This window comes from Pteronotus mesoamericanus, unplaced genomic scaffold (assembly GCF_021234165.1).
Source record: "Pteronotus mesoamericanus isolate MK-2021 breed Mesoamerican mustached bat unplaced genomic scaffold, CSHL_Meso_final contig_171, whole genome shotgun sequence".
NCBI classification, from domain to species: Eukaryota; Metazoa; Chordata; class Mammalia; order Chiroptera; family Mormoopidae; genus Pteronotus; species Pteronotus mesoamericanus.
In genome coordinates, this window is record NW_026555070.1 from 1,444,466 (window position 1) to 1,467,139 (window position 22,674).

The 22,674-nt window shown below is 37.8% G+C and overlaps 1 protein-coding gene across 6 annotated transcripts in view; it reads left to right on the forward strand.

Annotated features, from left to right (window-relative positions):
- Positions 1-22,674, forward strand: part of CNOT6 (CCR4-NOT transcription complex subunit 6) — a 55,861-nt gene that overhangs the window by 27,390 nt on the left and 5,797 nt on the right. For 5 of the 6 annotated variants that reach the window (XM_054566290.1, XM_054566295.1, XM_054566293.1 and 2 more), the window contains 7 exons: positions 8,236-8,422; positions 10,320-10,405; positions 18,433-18,537; positions 18,619-18,687; positions 19,690-19,847; positions 21,102-21,256; positions 22,094-22,248. In XM_054566290.1, coding sequence (XP_054422265.1) covers positions 8,236-8,422; positions 10,320-10,405; positions 18,433-18,537; positions 18,619-18,687; positions 19,690-19,847; positions 21,102-21,256; positions 22,094-22,248 — 915 coding nt within the window. The remainder of the gene's footprint in view (positions 1-8,235; positions 8,423-10,319; positions 10,406-18,432; positions 18,538-18,618; positions 18,688-19,689; positions 19,848-21,101; positions 21,257-22,093; positions 22,249-22,674) is intronic. The other variant, XM_054566294.1, reaches the window with a different exon arrangement.

Here is a 22,674-nt window from a genome sequence, read left to right on the forward strand (position 1 = left end):
TTGTTTGTCTTGAAGTCCCTTAGCTCCCTAATTGTTTGTTTGTTTGTTTCTCTTACCCCTCCCTCCCACCCCCATGCCTGATTAGTTTTTTATTGGACACATGACATTGTGAATTTTACCTTTTTTGATGCTGGATATTTTTGTATTCTATAAATACTCTTGAGCTTTGTTCTAGGATACAGTTAAATTATTTAGAAACAGTTTGATTCTCTCAAGGCTTGCTTTTAAGTAATACCTCTCTGAGGTCACTGCAAGTTTTGAGATTTTCCCCTTTGGTGGGAACACAAACTCTTCCTGGCCCTGTGTCATCCCAAGTATTGTCCCCTCTGGCCATCTCAGTTTGCTACCACTCCCCCACCCCAGGTCGTGGGTGGTTCCTCACAGGTGTTTGCTGATTAGTACTCAGCTAAACACTCAAGGGGGCGTCCTCTTCAGATCTCCAGAGCTTTTCATCTCTGTAGCTCTTTCATTTTTGACACTGTGGTGTAACCTGTTGCCACGTTGGCATCTCTGGACTCTCACCTTCATCTCCAGCCACACTCCGCCTGGGTTTCGCCCGACTCCCTGCGCTCTGGAAGCTGTCTCGGCAGCAGACTTGAACAGTCCTGAGGGCTCACCTTGTTTGTTTCCCATCTATCAGTGATCCCTGTCTTGTGCTGCCTGGTGTCCAATGTCTGAAACCCAACTTTCCATAGACAATATTTGACTGTTTCTTTAATTGTTTAGGGTAGGAGGGTAAATTGCATCCATGCCACTCTGTATTGCTGAAAGTGTTCTATCATGGTTTTTAAAAGGATTGTGTATGGTAACTACAATATCTGAATCTCCTGATGGTTCTGTTGTTTCTCTCTTTCTCCGATTTTTAGTTCTTTAGAATTTTTATTGAGCGCTAGCAATTATATATGAAATGCTAGATTAAGTTGATGGTCTAGATGGTGTTCCCTTCCTTAGGAGTGAATTTGCTTTCTGTGTTTGCCAGGCAAGGGTGACCTTGATGTCATCAGGGAGTCCTCTCACTGAAGCCTGGTGATCAATGGTTGTGAGGGCTGGCTGACTCCAGGGTCACCTCGGTTCCGTTCGCAGTTTCCAAGTGGGATCTCGGAGGTTTAACAGGATCTCCTCTGGTGGTTCCTGCATTCCTGTTGTGCCTTCCCAGCTGTGTACGAGGGTTTGCCACCGTGCTCCACGCCTCAGCCACTCGGCTGCAGTTGCCCCTCCAGCTCTGCCTCCCTGCTTGGGATTGCGCGTGTTCTTCAGAGGTGGTCTCGTGGGTGTGGGCTGCTGTCACCCTCTCTGTGCTTCCCTTCACCAAGCTCTCTTTTGGTCATGTCTGTGCCATTTTTATAGTTCTCCAGGTCTTCCACACTCATTTTTGTGGGTTCCCCTCTATTTTCATCTACTTTTCTTCTTCCAGTGGGATGATTGGTCAACGACAAATTATTGTTACAGGAAGCTAAAATTCGTATGTGTACAGATTGTGAGATTCTGCTTAAAACTCTGCAGATAACAGACAACTCTCATTTTCAACTTGTTCTTGCCCCCTTTGTGTGGGGCAGCACTGCGGCTGCCTGTTTTGATGCGCATCTGTAGCCCAGATAACCCCTTGTCCTAGGCCTTTGAGGTGGCAGTGTAGGCCGGGCAGAGATGTGCTAACCAGAGTCACACTCAGGAGCTTCCCGTGAAACAGGCTGGAATCTGGACTCCCTGGTAGTCATTAAATGACTTGAATCAGGTACCTTGGCTACAGCCTTTTCTACTTTGTGATATTTTTCAGCATTTTGAACACTTTAGTGTCAAAGTAAATTCTGTTCAGACTTACTACTTTTCCATGGAAAATGATAAACCATGTTGCTCAAATTCTTCTCTCTCTCTTTTTTTTTTTTAGGACTGATATTATTTAGCTCTTTTTGATAATCATGATATAACTTGAGTCAAGCAACTTTTAATCATGTTACCAGTTTGTAGAGCTGCCCGCCCTCTAGGTAACCCTGGTGTCTGCTTTATGGAAGTTCAGAGTTGGGGACAGGTAACCAGGAGAAAAGGGAAGCTCAAGAACAGTAGTTCTGAGGCCATCACTTATCCCTGGAAAACATTTACATGTCTCATTTACATACTCATTCATTCTGAAACTTCTGATATGGTAGGTGATAGGACAAGTTTTCAGGATCCTTTTAGGCTGTAAGAAGTAAAGAAGGTAAAAACTGTTATAAGTTCTGGGCAGAACACTTGAACTACTGTCTTTTCTTTGAGACTGTCTTAACCAGCTTGGTGGGGTCAGGAATCACACCTAGAATAGCTAACTACCCAGTTAATGGTATTAGCAGAGGGAAGGTGGGGTTAAGGACACCTCAGGAAGAGGGGACACGTGAGAGTATAAATAAGCACACGGTGCGCGTCTCCTCCAACCCCCCGGTTACATCTCCCAGCATGCACGTGCGCTGGACATGCACCCACAGGTTTACCTGTTCCTTTTGTATCTCTCTGGAGTCCTTCTATGCGTATACAAACAAATACAGATTCTTACTTCTCCTTTTGTATCTCTCTGGAGTCCTTCTATGCGTATACAAACAAATACAGATTCTTACTTCACAGCTTATTTTTAATTGAAAAGATATGCTTTTCCTTCATGTAATATTGTATTTTAGAGAGATTTCTAAAGTATGTAGGTAGATGTCTTGTACTTTTAAGCTCCATAATAATTCTATCCCATGTGTACTGTAATTAAGTGGTAGTATATTGATGGTTAGTCTGCGACAAACAGTGCTACAGTGAATAACCTTGTAGGTTATTTTGCATCTCTGTTAATGTATCTGTAGGTCAAAAGGTAGATGCATTTGTAATTTTGACATGATATTTAGCTATTTTTTAATAATGAAATTCAGAATCCGCTTATCTAGTTCTGACATTTTAAAAATAATCATGTTATTTTATAAATTGGGATAATTTATGTCTTTCTATTTGTTATTTTTTGTTTTCTTAAGTCTAGTATACTTACTGCGTTCATTCCGAGGTATTTTACCTTCAGGTTCTTATTACAAATAGGATCTTGTCTTCTATTCTTCCATCTGATTATCTTATACATGCAAAATATTGTTTTCCATGTTAATTGTGTTATTCTGTTATGCTAAAACTTATTTTTTACATAACAGGTTTATTGAGAAATAATTTACATACCATACAGTTCACCCACTAAAGTGTACAATTCAGTGGGTTTTATATTCAGAGTTGTGCAACCATTACCACTTTGCTTCTAAAACATTTTTATCACCCCAAAAGAAATCCTACATTCCTTAGCAGTCATTCCCTATTTCCTCCTAGCTCCCTAGCTCTAGGTGAGCTGTAGTTTACTTTTTACATTTAAAGATTTGCCTGTTCTAAACCAAAGTTTCCACATCATTTTACATTCTAACCAGCAGTGTATATTGAGAGTTCCAATTTCTCCACTCCTTGACAGCACTTTTTGATTTAGCCATCCGAGTGGGTGTGAAGAACTATTTTATTGTGGTTTGATTTGTGTTTCCTTTATGGTTCATGACATTAAGTATCTTTGTATGTCTTTTCTGGCCATTTATTTATCTTCCTTGGAGATGATAACACTTCTGAATGTAACGAGTGGGTAGGAGGAAGTGTAAAATGATCTCTTTCTTTTCCATTGTAGGGAGGTAAGTTTAAGAGTGAAACATGCAGTTAAAACTATAAAAACTCTAACCTTTCATGTTTTCTAGAATCTCTTACTCTTAGAAGGGTTTTGGAAAATCTGTCAAAAAGGAAAATGAGTTTTAATACACAAGTCCTGCACCTTCTTCTTCTTTTTTTTTTTTTCTTTTTGTCAAATTTGCCCCAAGTAGTTTGATAATTTGATGGCATTATAAACGTTGCCATTTTGGAATTTTAATTTCTGATTTTTCATGGCTGGTATATAGAAATATAATAGATATATTTGTACATTGATCTATCCCTGTGACCTTTCTAAACTCACTTACGGGTAGTATTTTTATAGATTTCATAGGATTTTTACTGGATGAATGTACTATTTGCAAATAAAGATAGCTTTACTTCTTTCACCTTTTCAGTTTTCAGTTTCTCTTTTCACTGCACGGGCTGGAATCTCCAGTATGATGTTGGGTGGGAGTGGTACGAGCGCATATTCTTGCTCTGTTTCCCATCTGAGGGGGAGCAGCCATTCCTTTACCACTGAGCTTTTTGTAGATACCCTTTATCAAGATGGAGGAAGGTCTCTTATATTCTTTTCTTACCGAGAGGGTGTTTTTTTGTTGTTTTTCTTTTTAAATCTGGAATGGGTATTGATATTTGCCAAATGCCCTTTCTGCATTTAGTTAGATGATTTCCTTTTCAAAGAAAATAATTTTTGAATGATTTTTTTTTTTTTAATGTTCAAAGAACCTTGAATTTCCTGGCATATCTTTTTTTGTTTTGTTTGTTTGTTTTAGATTTTATTTATTTTTAGAGAGAGGGGAAGGGAAGGAGAAAGAGAGGGAGAGAAACATTGATCGGTTTTGTCCTGGCACAAATCTTACTTGGTAGTTACCCTCTTAATATATTGTTGGATTTGATTTATGAGGACTTCGTTAAATTTTGTATTTGTGTTTATGAGGAATGTTGAGTTGTAGGTTTCTTGTACTGGTTTTGGTAATAGGGTGATGTTGACCTCGTAGAAGGAGTTGGAAAGTATCTTCCTGTCTTCAGTTTTCTGGGTGAATTTTTAGAAAATTGATATTAGTTCTTCTTAAATATTTGGTTGTATTTACCAATGAACCCAGCTGGTTCTAGAATTTTGTTTGTGGGAAGGTTTTTATCAAAAACGTTCATAGTGTTGTACAACCATGGCTACACATTTATCTTTGTAGATTTTTGTCATCTTGTAACTTGCCTTCATTTTTAAAAGATATTTTTTTTTGGGGGGGGTATCTTAAAGACTTTGCTTATTGTCTTCTCTCTTACATTCGTGACAACTAGAAATCTGCATTTTATCTTTGTTTTTCTGTGTGAAATGTAATTGTATTTTCTCTGGCTGCTTTTAAGATTTTGTCATTTGTCTTAAGTCATTCGTTTAAGAAGTATCTTTATGTAGTTTTTATTCTTTCTGGAGCTTTTATGTGCTTGGGGTTCTTTGAATTTTTTGTGTCTGTTGATTTGTAGATTTCATTAAGTGTGGAAATTTTTCTACCTTTGTTTTTTGGTAACAGCTTGAGATATAATTCACACAATTCCCTGTAAAATGCATATTCAGCGGTTTTTGTATATTGACAGTTTTATACATGTGAGCAGTCATTTCCCATTTCCTCTCAAGCAGCCAGCCCTTAGTAACCATTAGTCTCATTTCTATCTCAATAGATGTTTGACGCTTTTGGATATTTCACATAATTGGAGTCATATGATACATGGTCATGAGCTTCTTTCAGTGTTCACCCAATGTTGTAGCAGTATCAGTACTTCACATAATATTCTGTTGTAGGAATATACCACATCTTATTTACTAATCAGTTGATGAGCATGTAGATTGTTTTCACTTATAGAATCCTAAGAATAATTCTGCCATGACATTCATGTATAAGTTTTTGTGTGGACATGTTTTTGTCTCATTTGGGTACATGCCTAGGAGTGAATTGCTGGCTCTGTGGTAACTGTGTTTATTAACCCTTTTGAGGAACTGCTATACTGTATTCCCAAGTGGCTGCGTCACTGCATTACCTCCAGCCACCTATGAGGGTTCCAGTTTCTCTACACCTTCCCAATACTTGTTATCATCTGTCGTTTTGATTACAGCCATGCTGGTGGATGTGACGTAGTATGTCGTTGTGGTTTTGATTTGCATTTCCCTAGTGCCTGATGATATGGAGCATTTTTTCATGGCCTTATTGGCCGTTTGTGTATCTTTGAAGAACTCTGTAAGATCTTTGCCTATTTTTAAATTGGTTTGTCTTTTTCCTACTAAATTATAAGTGTTCTTTATACATTCTGGATACGAACGTCTTACCAGATTTGTGATTTTCAAATATGTTTTCCCTTTCTTTGCTTGTCTGTTTACTTTATTAATGGAGTCCCTTGAGGCACAAGGGGTTTTAATTTTCAAGTACAATTTATCTGTTCTATCCTTGGTTGCTCATGTTATCAGTGGTATCTCTAACAAACCATTGCATAATCCTGAGTCACAAAGATTTATGTCTGTGATTTCTTGTTTTCTTCTCTGGGCGTGTGCGCCTCTTTCCTTCCAAGAGCTTTTGAGGTAACTTTTGTACATGGTGTGAGGTAGGTGTACATCCTCATTCTTTTGCATGTAGATACCAGTGGACTCTTGCCTTTGTTTCCTAAGGTTTTTTTTTTTTTTTTGGTCCCTAACCCATCCCTGTTTTGGGGACTCCAGTTACACATACATATATTAGACTCTTTAAAGTTGTTCAAGAGTTCACTGATACAATCTTCTCAGTGTGCTTTCTTTGTTTCATCTGGGATAGGTCTGTTGCTATAGCCTCGTTTTAGACATGATGTTCAAGTCTAGAATTTCAGTTTAGCTGTTTATGCTGTCCTGTTTCTCGACTTAAATGTTTAGTCTTCTAGCTTCTGACCATGTGGAATACAGTTAAAGTAACTTTTAAGGTCTGCTACTTTTATGACCATCTCTTCTGGACCTGTTTTGATTGATATTTCTCTTCATTATGAATGTTATCCTCCTTTGTCTTTGCATGCCTGGTAATTTTTTTACTGGGTTCCACATAGTGTGCATTTTTACCTTTGTGGGATGAAGCATATTTTTGTATCCCTGGATTAGTATTGAGCTTTGTTTTGGGATGCAGTTACTTGGAAACAGTTTGATTCTTTTTGAGACTTGCTCTTAAACATTCTTAGGGGCGACTAGAGTAACTTTTAGTCTAGAGCTGGTTTTTGTTCCACTAAATACCTTTTGAGTTACAAGACTGTCCCTTCGGTGTTTGCAACACCAGCTAGCCTCAGTCCTGTATGAGCCTGGGGATTGTTGCCTGTACTCCTTTTGGGTGTTTCTTTCTTTCTGGCTCAGGACGTTTCTCACATACATATGCTGATAAATACTCAGTTGAAAACTTGTCACCTGACACCTCTGTCTTTTTATCTGTCCTCTCTGGTACTCTGTCTTTGTAAACTTGACCCTGTCTCCTGAGCTTGGTGGTTGTGGAGTGGGGGAGGAGGGTACTCTTTGGGTTTCCCTTGAGACCCCTTGCCTGTGCTGCTGTCAGGAAGTAAGCTGAGACCCTTGTAGGACCCACCTTGTTTCCCTTCCCTTCAGGGGGATCATGCTCTTGCATTGGTTGATGTCTGGTATCTGAGATTTGTTAATTCTTGTATATTGCCTGATTTTGTAGTTAGGTGGGATGGTAAATTTGGTCCCCGTTACTTCATCCTGATTAAAAGTAGAAGTCTCAAGGTTGCTTTTCAGCCAATAGGAAATTAGTTCCAAAACTGGTATATTTTCATTACTTCTGTTTCTTTTTCTTTCAAACTAGGTCCTAGACCATTAACAAGATTATGGGGAAAGTTCCTAGATAGACTGTAGAAATGACTGGCATTTTATCACGAAGTGTCAAAGTATAGATTTAATATTTCATTGATAGAAATTATTCTGTTCTCAGTCATTGACTTCTGTGTCTACTACTATTTGATTATGTAGCTATGACTTAATATCTGAAATGTTTCTGGGAAAGTATTTTTACCCTTAATTATTTTAGCTACACTATTGATGATACAGTTATCACTTGGGTAATCAGGTCTTAAAATGCAAGGCTGAGAATATCCCGTTGACTGACATAATTGCTGTTCCGGAGTATGCAGACGAACAGCCTTGGAGATACAGGATTTGATTTGGTTTCTTTTTTGCCTAAATCCAAATCAACCATGTTGAAATAGTGGATTTATCATTAGTAATAAATTTCATACTTTTATGTCATAGCTGAAGCCACTTTGAAGGATAAAGTCTTAGCTATTGTGCTCTTAAATATAATGGTATAATCTAAATATTGATATGTTGCCTCAGATGCATTTTTCATTCTGCTAAGCGTAGGTTATAACTTTATCATAGTGGTGAATTGTCCTAGATTAGGTTAGGTTTCTCCTGTTAAACCTTTTCTCACAGTTTTTTGTATGGTAAATCATTACTTATCACCACACCCAAATGTTCTTTGATCCGGGGATCAAATTATAGAGAATACTATAATCCTTGCCCTGTTTTTTCATTTTTTACAGGAAGAGTAAGAAGCTTAAGCTCATCTTTGTGGTCATTAACTCACCTGACAGCTTTGCATTTGAGTGACAATTTCCTGTCCCGCATCCCTTCAGATATTGCCAAGCTTCACAATCTGGTGTATCTGGACCTGTCTTCAAATAAAATCCGGAGTTTACCAGCAGAACTCGGAAACATGGTATCACTCAGGTATGCAGATTCAACTTAATGTCTAACTGTAGACCCCCAAAATTAAATAGAGCATTCACGTTGTTAGGTAGCAACACTGTCAGTTTGATAGTATTTGACCAAAAGCAAACATAACTGTAACCTTTATATAAAGTTTTCTTAAAAAGTTGAATTGCAGTTAACAGATAATATATCAAGTAGATCCATTGCCTAAAATTTGTTTTATTGCTGTGTTTGTGTAACGTACTTTTCTTGAATCAAAATTTTTGGAGAAAGTGGACGTAAACAATTAGAAATCACCCGTGTTAACCCCAAATGTGCACTCACCTGTGGTGGACCGTTGTGGTGCCTTCCCCTGCTAAGTTCTGGGCGCCGTGCCATCCTTGACACAGGGGCCTGGACCCCATTGCCAGTTAGTGAAACATTTTGGGGCCTTCCAGGGCTTATATGCAGGACAGTAGTAAAGTTTGGACTCGAAAAATGCTAGGATTAGTCATTGAGTTGGGGACTGTCTTGTGGAGCGCAGGAGGTGAACAGGATGTGGCGGCCCGCCGGGGTCAGACTGGAATCCTGACTTTACCGCTTACAAGTAAGTATGATTTGGGCAAGATTCTTAACCTCGCTGACTGTTTCCTCATCTGTAGAGGTGTTATAATACCTACCCTCTCAAGGCTGAGATGAAAGATATTTGAGGTAATGACTTCAAACCAACTAGCAGTCTGACTGGCACACACTGTATTTAATAAACGGAATCACTGTTGTTTTTATTACCTCTGTTTTATAAGTAGGTGAAATCTACTCAAGTTGAATATAAAGCCAATTTCTGGCAATTACGTTAATCCCAGTAGAAAGTCTTGCCCTGTTTCATGTTACCCATCTGTGCTCTGTGGTCCCACTGGCTTTTTGCTGTATGGTAAAAAGAAGGAAGGACCGTGTGAGAGTTTCCTTACTACTGTTGCTCTCCCTAGTCCAGCCTTTTGACTTTTTTTAGTCTTAAATATTGAGTATGTATTAGGACCATTTCTCCTCAACCAAATTTACTTAAGTAAACAGGAACCAATAAGATCGTTTTTCTTATTCGTTTTACAGCCTTACTACCAACATCTGTTTACTCACTAGTAACCAAGGCTTATTTAAATTCCAAGAACCAGGGATTATAAAAATAGTTCTTACTCACATATAAAAGTTGATAAATAAAACTTCTTGAAAGAAATTGCCAATATCTCAGTGTTGGAGCTTTGTGGGGGTTTTTTCCCTCCTCCTATTAAAGAGTCTTTTGATATTTATATTATGGTTATCTGTTCAAAACAAATCATTAAAATCACTATTAGTAGTTAATGTAGCTGCCATTATTTCAAAAGTGAAACTTCAGTAAATTTGAAGTGTCAACCATAAGTTTACTGTGTAGCTATCAGTGACTCTTTTGAGTTGGTCATTACATGACTGTTTCCATTCTCTTAACAATTCACATGTTAGGCTGGTTTGTCACTTTCACTTTCTTAAATGCGCCTGGTGGCAGAGCCCACATGGGCTAGAGCAGTGCTCTCGGGAGGGTCTGGGCTGCCCGTGTGCCAACTGCTACACAGCATGTGAGAGAGATTTTGTGTCTGTTGAATCTAATACTCTTAACAAATTAAGGCTTGTATTTTGTTCTTTTTTTCCCCCTCATTTCATTTTTCTACCAGTTCATCATTTCCCTGTATTTTACAAACGTATTGTTTTATGGAAGTTTGGGAGGGGCAGTTTGTTGTGTGTTTTTATCACATACTATTTGAGAAGCACTGTGCTAGACATTGGAATGTACTGTAAAATTTCGTAAATTTTTGGAGTTTATATTCCCAGGAATTATATTCTTGACTTTAGCTGTTAGTTAAAGGTTAATGTGTCTTCTGACTTTCTGGAATTTTTACATCAACAGGGAACTCCATTTAAATAACAACCTGTTACGAGTTCTACCTTTTGAGCTGGGGAAACTGTTTCAGTTGCAGACTTTAGGCCTGAAAGGTATGATTTCCCATATTTGTGCTCCTTTTGCTTTCTATGTATGTCTTTGAGTCTAAAGAAGCCATAAGAGGGAATTCTTCTGCCTGGGGATTTGTGGGCTGAGTCTTCCCCAAACTTCATTAATTTCTTAGGTACATTGAGTTGTTTTCTCTCCTGTCTACCTGTGAACTGTCTACTGTCCGTGTTCTGTTTTATTCCTAGTCCAGCATTGCTGTTCTAGCCTTTGTTTCAATTGCCTCTGTTCTGGTGATGCATTTCCTGAGGTTATGCTTTACTTATATCATCATGCAGCATTTTTTATGTTCAAATCTCAAAAAATGGGGACTCTTACAAAGTGTAGAAAACAGCAAGTTGAAAATTTGGACCTGTTAATAAAGTTCAGTGTTTGAGCATTTTTTCAAAAACCTGATTTATTAGGACTTATTTAATATATTAGAATTTGATCCAGTAAGAACTGTTGGGAAATATATTTTTTTAAACCATCAAGATTAAAACTCACATTTTAATATGTCAATACCTACACATGTTTTATCACATTAACTGGTTTCTTCACCAGTCGTGTAGCTTACTTTATGATTGATTACTTTTAAAAGTCACGTAATGAAGTCTTCACAAATTGTACTCTTTATTTCTTAAAAAATACAGTTTAAAGTGAGGTTTTTTTCCAGTAAGTTTATTTTATGTCATATAAATAATGATATTGTTCACAAAAACAAATGAAATGGAAAAATGCAAATAATACATTTACAAATATATGTAAAACCATATGGAACAAATGTTAGCTTTATAAATGGCTCTTTGGAAAGTGTTTTCTGTGTGGGCTGGACTTGCTGAGGCTTCTGAAAGTAGGGGTCAGGGAAAGGGGCGCTGTGAGTGTGCCCCTTTCTAATACCTGTCCCCTGGTGAGCCCAGCCTTTTGATTTTCTGTTTTTAAATCTGATAAACAGAAATATAAAATGGACCAAAGTATATCTGTGTCCTGACCCCCAGAATTAACTTGAATATTTCATCCGTTTTTTACTGCAAAAGAGGTGGAACATTATAGAATTACATAGGAAATTTCAAAAAGTTTTAGGAGCTCTGTGCCAGCAACATTGGAGGAAGATCAAATAGGGGTAAAATTTGTTTACAGTTGTTGGTATGGAAAATACTACAATAATTAATTAATAGATAGTAATACAACAATGAAGTCCCTTTCGTGCGCTCCCAACTCTGAATCACCCCCCCGCCCCCCATATCCCTTGGCAAGAATTGCAGTGAAGGCCAGTTTATCAGTTTTTCCTTTTATGGATCCTGCTTTGGGTGTCAAGTCTGACAACTGTTTGAAGAGCTCTAGATCCCAAAGATCCTATGTTTTGCATTAAGTTTTACAGTTTTTGTGCCTTGCTTTAAAGTCTGTAATCCATTTTGAGTTAAAAGGAGCAAGGTTTAGGTCAAGGTTCTTTTTCCCTCCAGTCTATGGATGGATGTCCAATTGCTTCAGCACCATTTGTTGAAAACTCTGTCCTCAATTGAATTGGTTTTGGTTTTGCAGCTTTTTGAAAAATCAGTTGGACACATCTGTGGATCTATTTCTGGATTCTCTGTTCTGCTCCATTGAGCTATGTGTCTATCACTAAGCAAATGAATGCTTCATAGTTACTTGAAACTTGAAATAGGGTATTAAGTCTTGAAATAATGTTTTGATACAGAATAGGCCGCTTCTGCTGCTGCTATCAGGCACCACATAATGATGTTTCAGTTGATGATGGAACACATCATCATATACAACCGTGGTTTACCATACGCCTTGGTTTGTAATTGGCTATACTGTCTAGGTTTGTGTGAGAAGTGCACTCGATGTTCGCACAATGACAAAATCATCTAGAGACATGTTTCTCAGAACAGATCTTGTCATTATGTGGTACATGACTGTACAGTCTTTTTTTTTTCAAAATGATTTTAGCTATTCTAGTTCTTTTGACTTTCAATATATAATTTTTGTCTATGGCTACAGAAACATCCCTGGGATTATGATTGGAATTATATTAAACCTGCCTCTCAAATTGTAGAGAATGGACATTTTTACTGTGTTGTCTTCCAATTCATGAACATGCTATGTCTCTCCATATATTTAGCTCTTGCTTTTTTTCATTATTGTATAGTTTTGGTATATAAGTCCTGTAAAATATTTTGTTATATTTATAGCTGAGTTTTTCTGTGGATTGTTTTTTTCTTTTTTTTTTAGTGATTGTAAATGATAAAGTATTTTAAACTTTATTGTCTGTGTGTTCATCTGAATTTATAGAAATGCAATGACTTTACATTTTTATCTAGTATTTTACCTTTTTGAACTTGTGGTTCTGGGAGTTGCTTTGAATTTTTTTATAGGTTTTCTTGGTAAATTTTGGGGGATTTTTCTATGTAGAAAATGACGTCATCTGCAGGTAGGGACAGCTTTATTTGTTCCTTTATAAGTATGGATTCTTTTTCTTGCCTTATTGCACTGACTAAAACTTCTAGCTCTCTGTTGACTGAGAGTTGCGACAGCAGACCTCCCTTCTTTGTCCCAAACTTATAAACTATTGTCTTTACTAGTAAGTATAATGTTAGCAGTAGGTATTTTGTAGATGATCTCTTAACTTTAGAAAGTTTCCTCTATTCCTTTTTTTTTTCTGAGAGTTTTTAATCGTGAATGGTCGTTTTATTTTGTTAAGTGCTTATAATGTATTAGATGATATGATCACATGATTTTTCTTCTTTAGTCTGATAATTGATTTTCAAATATTGAACCAGTCTTGCATTCCTAGAATAAGCCCTACTTAGTCATGGTGTATAAAATTCATTTTATTCATTGCTGACTTTTGTATGCTAATATTAGCTTTATGAAATGAGTTTGTAAATGTTCCCTCATCATCTTACTGGAAGAGATTCTGTAGAATTGGAGTTAATAATTCTTTAAATGTTTGGTGGAATTTTCCAATGTAATAATCTGTGCCTGGAGATTTCTGATAGTTTTAAAATTACAGATTTTTTCTTAAAGGTAAAGGACTATAGAATTATCTCGTTGGGTGAGTTGTGACAGTTTGTGTTTTTCAGGGAAGTGGCCCATTTTCTGTGTTGTTAAATTTATTTGTGTAGAGTTGTTCATTGTATTCCTTCATTTGTTTGATTTCAGTAGGGTCTATAGTGATACCCTCTTTCGTTTTTGGTATTAGTAAATTTTGTCTCCCTTTTTTTCCTTGTCACTCTTGGTAGAGATTTGTCAGTTTTATTGATCTTTTCAAAGAAATGTCTTAAATTTTTTTTCTCCGTTTTCTGTTTTCAATATCATTAATTTCTGCTCTTTTAGTGTTTCTTATCCTTTTTGTTTTGGGTTTATTTTGCTTCCCCCCCCCCCGGTTCTTAGGATGGGAGTTTGGATTATTGAATTGGGACTTTTTTCCTTCTAATATATGCATTTTACTGCTATATGTTTCCCTCTTAGCACTGTTTTAGCTGTATGCAGCCACAAATTTTGATATATTTTTATTTTCACTAGCTCAGTGCATTTTAAAATTTCCCATGAGAATGTCTCTTTGATCCATGGATTATTTAAAATTTTCAAGGTGTTTGCAGATTTTCCTATTGTCTTTTGGTTATTGATTTTTAGTGTGATTCTGTTGTGGTTGAAGAATATGTCACCTATATAATTTCAGTTTTGTTAAATTTATAGCCCAGAATATGGTCTATCCTAGTGTTTGTCCCTTGAGCATTGGACAAGAATATGTATTTGCCTCTTGATGGGTAGAATGGTGTTGTGGACTTTTTTGTTTAGTTCTATCAATTGCTCAGAGAGGGGTTTCCTTTTATGGGGTTTCCTATATCAACATCTGTCAGTTTTTGCCTAAAATACTTTGCAGCTCTGCTGTTTGGTGAATATGCTTTTATCGTTACTATGTCTTCTTTTAACATTACACAATGGCCCTTGTCACTGGTGGTTTTACTTCCTCTGAAATCCGTTTTATTTGATGGTAACGTAGCCACTTCTGGCTTTATTAATATTTATATGACTTATACCTTCTTTTTTTGTTGTTGATTTATATTTTTTTTCCTTTCAGCTCGCTTATATTGTTTATATTTGAAGTAAGTTTCTTATGGACAGCGTATAGTTCGGATATGTTTTTAAATACGTTCTGCCAGTCTTTGTTTTTTAATTAGTGTATTTAGACAATTTACACTTAATTGATTGTTGGTACGTTAGGACTTTTGTCTGCACTGTATATATTGTTTTCTAGTTGTTCTCCCTTTTTTGTTGTTCTGTTTTGTTTTTTTGCCTTCCTGTGGATTATTTAAACATCCTTTACGTTTCCATTTTGTTTGTCTATAGTGTGTTTCAATTATCTATTTGTACCTTTTTTTTAGTAGTTGCTGTAGGTATAGTTTTATGTGTGTATATGACTTATTACAGTCTTCTGGAGTTATTGCCAGCTTGAAGTATAGAAACCTTAACTGTCTTTATGACCTTCTATAATCTTTTCCTTCTATTGATGATACAATTGTCTTAAATGTTTTCTCTGCATACATTTAAAAACAAATGTGTTATGAAAAAAATTTAAACTACCAAAGATGATTTAGAAAATTTAAAATAAATAAAGCCTATTTGCCACCCTGCCCCTTTTTTTACCATATTCTTGTATCTTTCTTCCTAATGATTCAAGATTCCTTCTTTTATCATTTCCTTTCTATTTAGAGAATTTCCATTAATGATTCTTTTAGGGTAGATCTACTGGCAACAGATTCTCTTGGTTTTATTGTCATCTGAGAATGTCTTTATTTTTCCTTCATTCCTAAAGGATATTTTCACTGGGTACAGGATTCTGGGTTGACAGTTCTTTTCCTTCTGCACTTGAAAAATACTGTGCTGCTTTCTTCTAGCCACCGTAGGTTGTGGTGACAAATCAGCTGTTTCTCAAATTGGTTTTCCCCTACCCGTAAGGTCTCTTTATTTTTCTCTGTCTTCAAAATTTTTCATTTGTCTGTCTTTTTAAGAAGTGTAATTATGATGTGACTTGGTGTGGATTCCTTTGGGTTTGCCCTGTTTTGGTATATTTGAGGAGTTTTCAGCCATCATTCCTTTGAGTACTTCTTCAGTCCTGTGTTCTTTGTCATTGCTTCCATGACCTTGAAGTTTTTATTTCATTTTTTCTATTTTTTCAGTTTTAATACTTTCATTTTTTTAAATGTTTGTCAAATTTTTCTTTTTCTTTGCTGAGGCTTTCTAGTTTTTCATTTTTCTTAGCATGCTTGTAATTTCTTACTGAAGCATTTTTACCATGCTTGCTCTGATTTGATTGGGTTGTTCTAATGTTTCTGTCATTTCAGTGTTGGAATTTTTTACCTTGTTTTCATTTGGTTTGAAATCACCCTGGTTCTTGGGTTGAGTGATTTTCACTTGAAACTGGATATAATCATACTATGTTATGTTATTTAAGTCTTCTGGTTTTGCTGACTTTCTCTAACACTGCACTGGCAGGGAAAGTTGGGGGCACTGTCTCCTTACTGCCAAGGAAGGTAGGAGTTCAGATTCCCCTTTGCCTCTACGGAGGGTCAGCTGGGTGAGGGTGGCAGTTTTGGCTGTCTGTGTGGTCTCCACAGTGACTGCATGGAGGTGGCCTCATTACTGCTGGGAGGTGGTAGAAGTCTTGTGTCTCCTTGGCCTCCTCTGACATCATTCCCAGAAGGGATGTGGAGAGCCGCCTCCTTAACTGAGGGTGGGGGTAGAAGTCGAGGCTCCCCTCATGGTGTCTGCTGACGCCTCAGGATGGGGAAGGAGGAGGTCCTACTGCCCAGAGCGGGTAAAGCTCCAGCTGCCTACTTGACCTTCGCTGGTACTACCCCACCAGAGATGCCGGGCACCTCCTTACTTCCTCACAAGGGGGGAAATCTAGGTTCCCTGATTCATTAGCCTTTGCTGACAAAGAAATGTATGTTTCTTCAGTGTTTAGCTGGAGCAGAGCTGTTATTATCTAAAAGTTTTGTCTTCTTAGGCTGTCTTTTGGCTTTTGTGGGCATTTTTCCTGTGCCCATTGGTATTTCCGTGTTGCTGGCTTTCTCGGCGCCATGTCTGGGATATATGAGGCAAAAATTAAACCAAAGGAGCTCAGCACTACAGTGCTCCTCAGGGCTTGGGGTCTCTAGCTATTCTGCCTTCTCACCACATTTCAGAGTCTTAATGTTTGTTTATATGTAAGGTACAGGGATTTTGGTTGTGTTTAGCTGGAGGAATATGGGAAATACGGTTATTCCATCTTTTCAGAAACAACTTCTGTTACGCACTTCAAGATCATGTTTTAATTTCAGAAATGTGGTGGTGGTGTTCTTAACGTAACCCTGTCTACATGGGTGTGCAAAAGTAGGTTTAGAGTTGCATGAAAGTTTATATAAATCTTACATTATTATTTATTAATTATTGTATTTGTATTTATTTGTGTTGCAACTCTAAACCTACTTTTGCCTAGCCCTGTATTTTATTTATCCAGGCAGTGAAGAGCATATTAATTTTAAATTTAAAGGAATCCAAAAAGCAAGCAGACATTGGGGGCAATACGCTGTTTGGCTTCAGCTGTATTTGTTAGAGCTATAAATAGATGCTTGTGTTGGGGGATAGTTTTTAATATATAAAGAAAGATCTTGGAAGGGAGGGTACCATAGTCATAAGTAGTCAGTGGTCACCTCTAAATAGTTTTACACTAGAAAGTAGTAAAAAGATAACATTAATAGAGGACTGGTTAGAATGGGCTGCTTACCTGGTACTGGGAAGTGTGTGGCTGACTTCATTTTCTCAAGCTCTCTTCAATAAGCGGTCCTGTTAACGCTCAGGCTGCTGCTGTGCCCGCCTCACGGGACGGTGACTATAGACAGGTCTTCAGGGCTTTATTATCTGTCAGGAGCTGTGCACATGTGAGGAATGATACTTTTATAATTGTCCTCCTGCAGGGACATGCTCTGTCCTTACAGGAGCACATTTGTGCCTTTATAATTCTTAGAAACTTCTTTCCTTCCATGTAATTCAGCTGTTAGGAAGGCTACTCCGCTCCCTCGCAGAGCAGGGCACTTCATCTTAAATAGTTCTGATGTCTGCCAGCCGCCTCTGTTCTGAGCTGGCTTTCTCTTAGGTCCTTTCCCTTGGTTCTCATTCTGCCATTTGGGTCTACTCTTTCACAAGAGACTAGAAGATAAAAACCTTTTCTCTCTGGGCTGTGATCATTCTTATAGTCCATATCCTTTTGTTGTTGTTGTTTTCATTCAGTATGGTTAAGATGTTACCTCATTTCCGCTGCCTTCAATCTGTAGAATATATTAGTCTTTAAGAGGAACTAAGGCACCATTTGTGTGGCGTGAATAGAAGCTGTTAAAAACAGTACACTGCACTGTTTTTTCTCAAGTGTATAAGACGTTCTTCTGAGAGGATTGGGGCTCATACACATAAATCATTTCTTTTACTTTCATTTTTGGCACATAAGAAACAGTTACTGAATTTACAGATGGCTCACAGCCCTGGGGTTTTTCCCTTTTCTTTAGTGACTTAATCTTAAACCAAGTCTGCCCTATCTTGTTCGTTTTATTCAATAGATTTTTTAAAAATCTAGGTGCTTGGTTACATTTGTTATTTGGGAAGTTTTCTTGCTAGCTTTGTTGTGTTCCTAAACTTAGATTCTCTGATTTGTTCTGCTGGCTGTTGCCTTTCTCTTGCCCCGCCCTCCTCTCCGCACTTCCCCAGCCCGTTTTCCCGCGCTTGGGACCGTGGCGGACGCGTTGCTGCAAGGTGCTGCGGGGTGTCTCCTACACCGGCACCGTCCTCCACCGATCACGTTGGGATGCTCTGTGGGACATAGTGTAGGTCATTTTCACCCTTCACAGCAAAAGCAGGAAAACATATTTAGTATGTTACTAGTAACTTACATGCATTGTTATGAATGATCTGATAATTTTGGTATATTTTTCAGTTTTGAAATATTTTAGTGCTTGTCTTGATTTCATTGTACCTATTTTAAAAATATTTCCAGGAAATCCACTTACCCAGGATATACTGAACCTCTATCTGGAACCAGATGGAACCAAAAGGCTATTAAACTATTTGCTTGATAATTTGGCAGGTACTGCAAAAAGAAGTAAGTGGTCACTTGTTTAATAGATGTTTTTAGGAAGACACGTAAGAATATTGCTTAATTTTGTGTTTTGTTTTCAACTAGTTTCAACAGAACAGCCACCTCCAAGATCTTGGATTATGTTACAAGAACCAGACAGAACAAGGCCAACTGGTTGGTAGCCTTATTTTTTTAACTTTTTTACTTGATCGTTATAAATCTAACAGTATTGTTGGCCTGCCTTAGATTATGGTCAGTGTTACAGTAAGATGCTTTCAATTGATCTGTTGGGGAGATAATAATAAAGACTTCATTTTTGTTCACCTGGTCTCTCAACTGTGCTATTGAAAGTGTGCTGTAAAGAGGTGCTTCTTAGCCAGAGGTGACTGTGTCCCCCAGGGGACAGTTGGCAATACCTGGAAACATTTTTTGATTGTCACAACTGGGGAAGCGCCGCTGGCATCTCAGAGACGCTGCTCAGCACCCTGCTGCGCACAACACGACGCCCCGCAGTGCGTAGTGTGCCCGCCCACGGTGCCGGTGGCGCGGCGGTGAGGGGACCCTGCTATAAAATGTTGGTCAAATTCAGTTACAATGGATACACAAAAATCTTTTTATATTGGGAGTTTCTAAATCCTAGTAGATCCCCCATGTATTTGATACTACAGAATTGTTGGAGAGCCACAACACTTAATTGAGAGTGAAATTGAATTAATGACATCTAATCTCCTTTTAATTTAAATAGTATGAAAATAGTTTGGGAACGTCTGTCATAGGTGTAACAAGATTTGGCCTATGATACCCTAACACTTTATCTGTTGAGAAAAATACCAGTCAGATTTCCATATTCTTCATCAATGGTGAGTGGAGTGGTGGGCTGGGCACAGAAATGAGGGCCCGGGTCTCAGAGGCTAAGGGCTCAAGATCTCAGTCTCTTAGCTTCTGAACTTCTTGTACGTACCTCTGGCAGGTAACATACCATTTCATAATTTATTCATGTATCCTTCCTTGTTCGACTTTATTTGTGTACACTCTGTCTGGCATATAGTAGTTTTTCAATGACTATATGGTGAATGAATAAAGTCAAACTTAGCATTTAAGTGAAGATTATTGAAAATGATTGTGTGCTTTTATTTCCTGCCACACATTGAATAAATGAAGTTATCTTTCCTACAGCTTTGTTTTCTGTCATGTGCTATAATGTTCTTTGTGATAAATATGCGACCCGGCAGTTATATGGCTACTGTCCCTCATGGGCACTGAATTGGGATTACAGGAAAAAGGCCATTATTCAAGAAATCTTGAGCTGCAATGCTGATATCGTAAGTCTTCAGGTGAGCCGACGTGAGAGTATTTGTGTCAATTGCACAAATGCCCCAACGTTTATTAAAGCAAGGAGCAGCGTGGGATTGCGTTGCGTTGACACATCTGAAACCCTACCTTTAGCAAGTCTCTTTCTTTTATCTTTTATAAAAGAGTTTTATTTATTTATTTTTCCATTTTTAGAAAAAGATTTTATTTGCTTTTAGAGAGAGGGAGAGGAGCATCGGTGTGCGAGAGCTTCGACAGTCTGTCGCCTCTCGCAGCTGGGGCCCGGCCTGTGACCTGGGCCCGCGCCCTGACCGGGGACCATCTGGTCAGCGACCTTAGGGCGCGCCGGCCGGCGCTCGGTCCGCTCAGCCACACCGGTGGGGGTGAAAAGGTTTTATCTTTGAGAGAGGGGGAAGGGAGGGGGAAAGAGAGGGAGGACAAGAAACGTCCGTGTGTGGCTGCCTCTTGCACGCCCCCAACAGGGGGGACCTGTCCCACAGCCCAGGCCTGTGCCCTGATGGGAATCAGATGGGCACCCCTTGGGTTTGCAGGCTGGTGCTCAGTTCTCTGAGCCTCACCAACCAGGACAGCAGTGCTTAAAATAGTAGCTTTTTCTGTTCTCAGTGAATCCTGGGGGCGTTCTCTACCTGCTTTGTCCTGCAGCACTATGCTGCCAAACCAAGCAGATGAGTTAAGCTTGGTGTTAAGTGTTTGTTATGGCAGCTAAGTACTTACCTTTCCCTCCCTAATGCCCCTGCGCACTGTTTTTGAATTGGGTGGCAATGTTACTGAAATTGTGACATTGTGAGAGTATGATTTTGCTTTATCACCAGTGATAATAGAATAATTAGGGCATAGTGGAAAGAGCATTCAAACTGGGTGCACAGTGACTTTGCGTTCTTAGTTCATCTCCTAACTGGCATGATCTTGAGCAAGTCGCTCTCTCCCTGTGGCCTAGAATTAATATCTGTGAAGTTCCTTCTACTTCTGATTCTTGCCCTACATTAGTTCTAAAATACAAGGAAATATACATACATAAAGATGTGTGTCTTATCAATCTTCCTAAACAACAAAGATTTGACCTTGTCAACTGGTGTCTGTCAAATGGACAAGTAGGTGTTCTGATTGGTTTCAGATAAATTAAATTGAAAAAATATTACTTCATTCTTTATTCTACAGGTCAGTATTTTGAAATGATTTTAAGTCTCAAACTGTAAAGTTAATGCATGTGACTGATTTTGTCTTATGAAATAACTTTGCTATTTACAATTTTTCAGGAGGTTGAAACAGAACAGTATTATAGTTTTTTTTTGGTAGAACTGAAAGAACGTGGCTATAATGGATTCTTCAGTCCTAAATCTAGAGCTAGGACAATGTCAGAACAAGAAAGAAAGCATGTTGATGGCTGTGCAATATTCTTCAAGACAGAAAAGTAAGTCATTTTAATTTTTAAAACAAAATTTTCTCTGCTTGCCAGATGGGGACCGAAAGTATGGAAATTAGTTGGAAAATAAGAGAAGGAAGCATCGTATTATTACTTAAGAAAACAATACCTTTGACTTAGACAATACATTTTATTCTGAATCATGAGACATAATCTTGTTTTGGAGACATATTGGAAGTACTGCTGTTTCTTCAGGTGTTTAGTAGGATTTAACTCCAATTGTTAATTGAAACACCTCAATTGACTTTCCCTCCAGGATGGTAGAGAGATTCTTAAACCCATCCTTTGAAAAAGAATGTTTAAAAATTATAAGATGAAATATTCCAACACAAGACATAAACAGAAGATGACTGCATTAAGTTGTAAAAGTTGAAATCAAGATGTTTTTTGTATCAATAACAGACTGAGAACAACTTAACACATTGTGGACCGCTCATGAGTTTTCTCGTTTTTCACGCGCCATCTCTTAGGGACTTTAGATGTCAACACACTGTCTTGTCCACATTGAATGAAGCGATCTCATTGGTGGAAACCGTGCAGGTCAATCTACAAAAAACTATATAATTGCATGAACCCATAAAGCACTGCAGTTACATTGTATTTTGGTCATTCGACCCTGGCGTATGTCTTAGAGATTTCTGTGCGGTACACAATGTATTAAAATGGGTGTGGAAGGTCGGTTTTAGGTGTGGAATTTTCCATAATGTGATTTACATGCCATTGTATCTGTTAGGAAAGTTTGAGAAAACTGCATTTCTCACAAAGCTAATACCCTGGTATTCCCAATTTCATGTTTGTGTGTGTGTGCGTGTGTTTTTGTTTTAGATTTACTTTGGTTCAGAAACACACTGTTGAATTTAATCAGCTAGCAATGGCAAATTCAGAAGGGTCCGAAGCTATGCTGAACAGAGTCATGACAAAAGATAACATTGGAGTTGCAGTGCTACTAGAACTTCGAAAGGAATTGATTGAAATGTCATGTGAGTGACCTTTTCACTTCCTGTAAAATTGACCTCCAGAATTTAATAGGAAAAAATAATAGTCCTTGTTGTGTAATAATGGTCTTGTCTAATACCTGAAGAAACTCAATGAGAATTTAAATCTTTTCTGAAATATCATAGTTTTCTCTACCAAAAAGCTTAAGATGAGAAAGCATTGCCAAGAAAAGTACTTCAGACCTTGAAAGGCATAAAACCAAAGGGAAAAAATTCTTTTTGCTCCCAAGAATTTTTCACATAAAAGAAAGGGTGAAGTAATAATTTGTTAGAATAACTGCTCAGGGAGAAGAATTCCATGCACTTTCTATAATTTCTTGGTAGCAAGGATATTCTGTAAGCTAGCTTTTCTTCCTGACCTACTTGTAATCATTATTTTAAAGGTTTCAAGTTTTAGAGAAATCAACCACT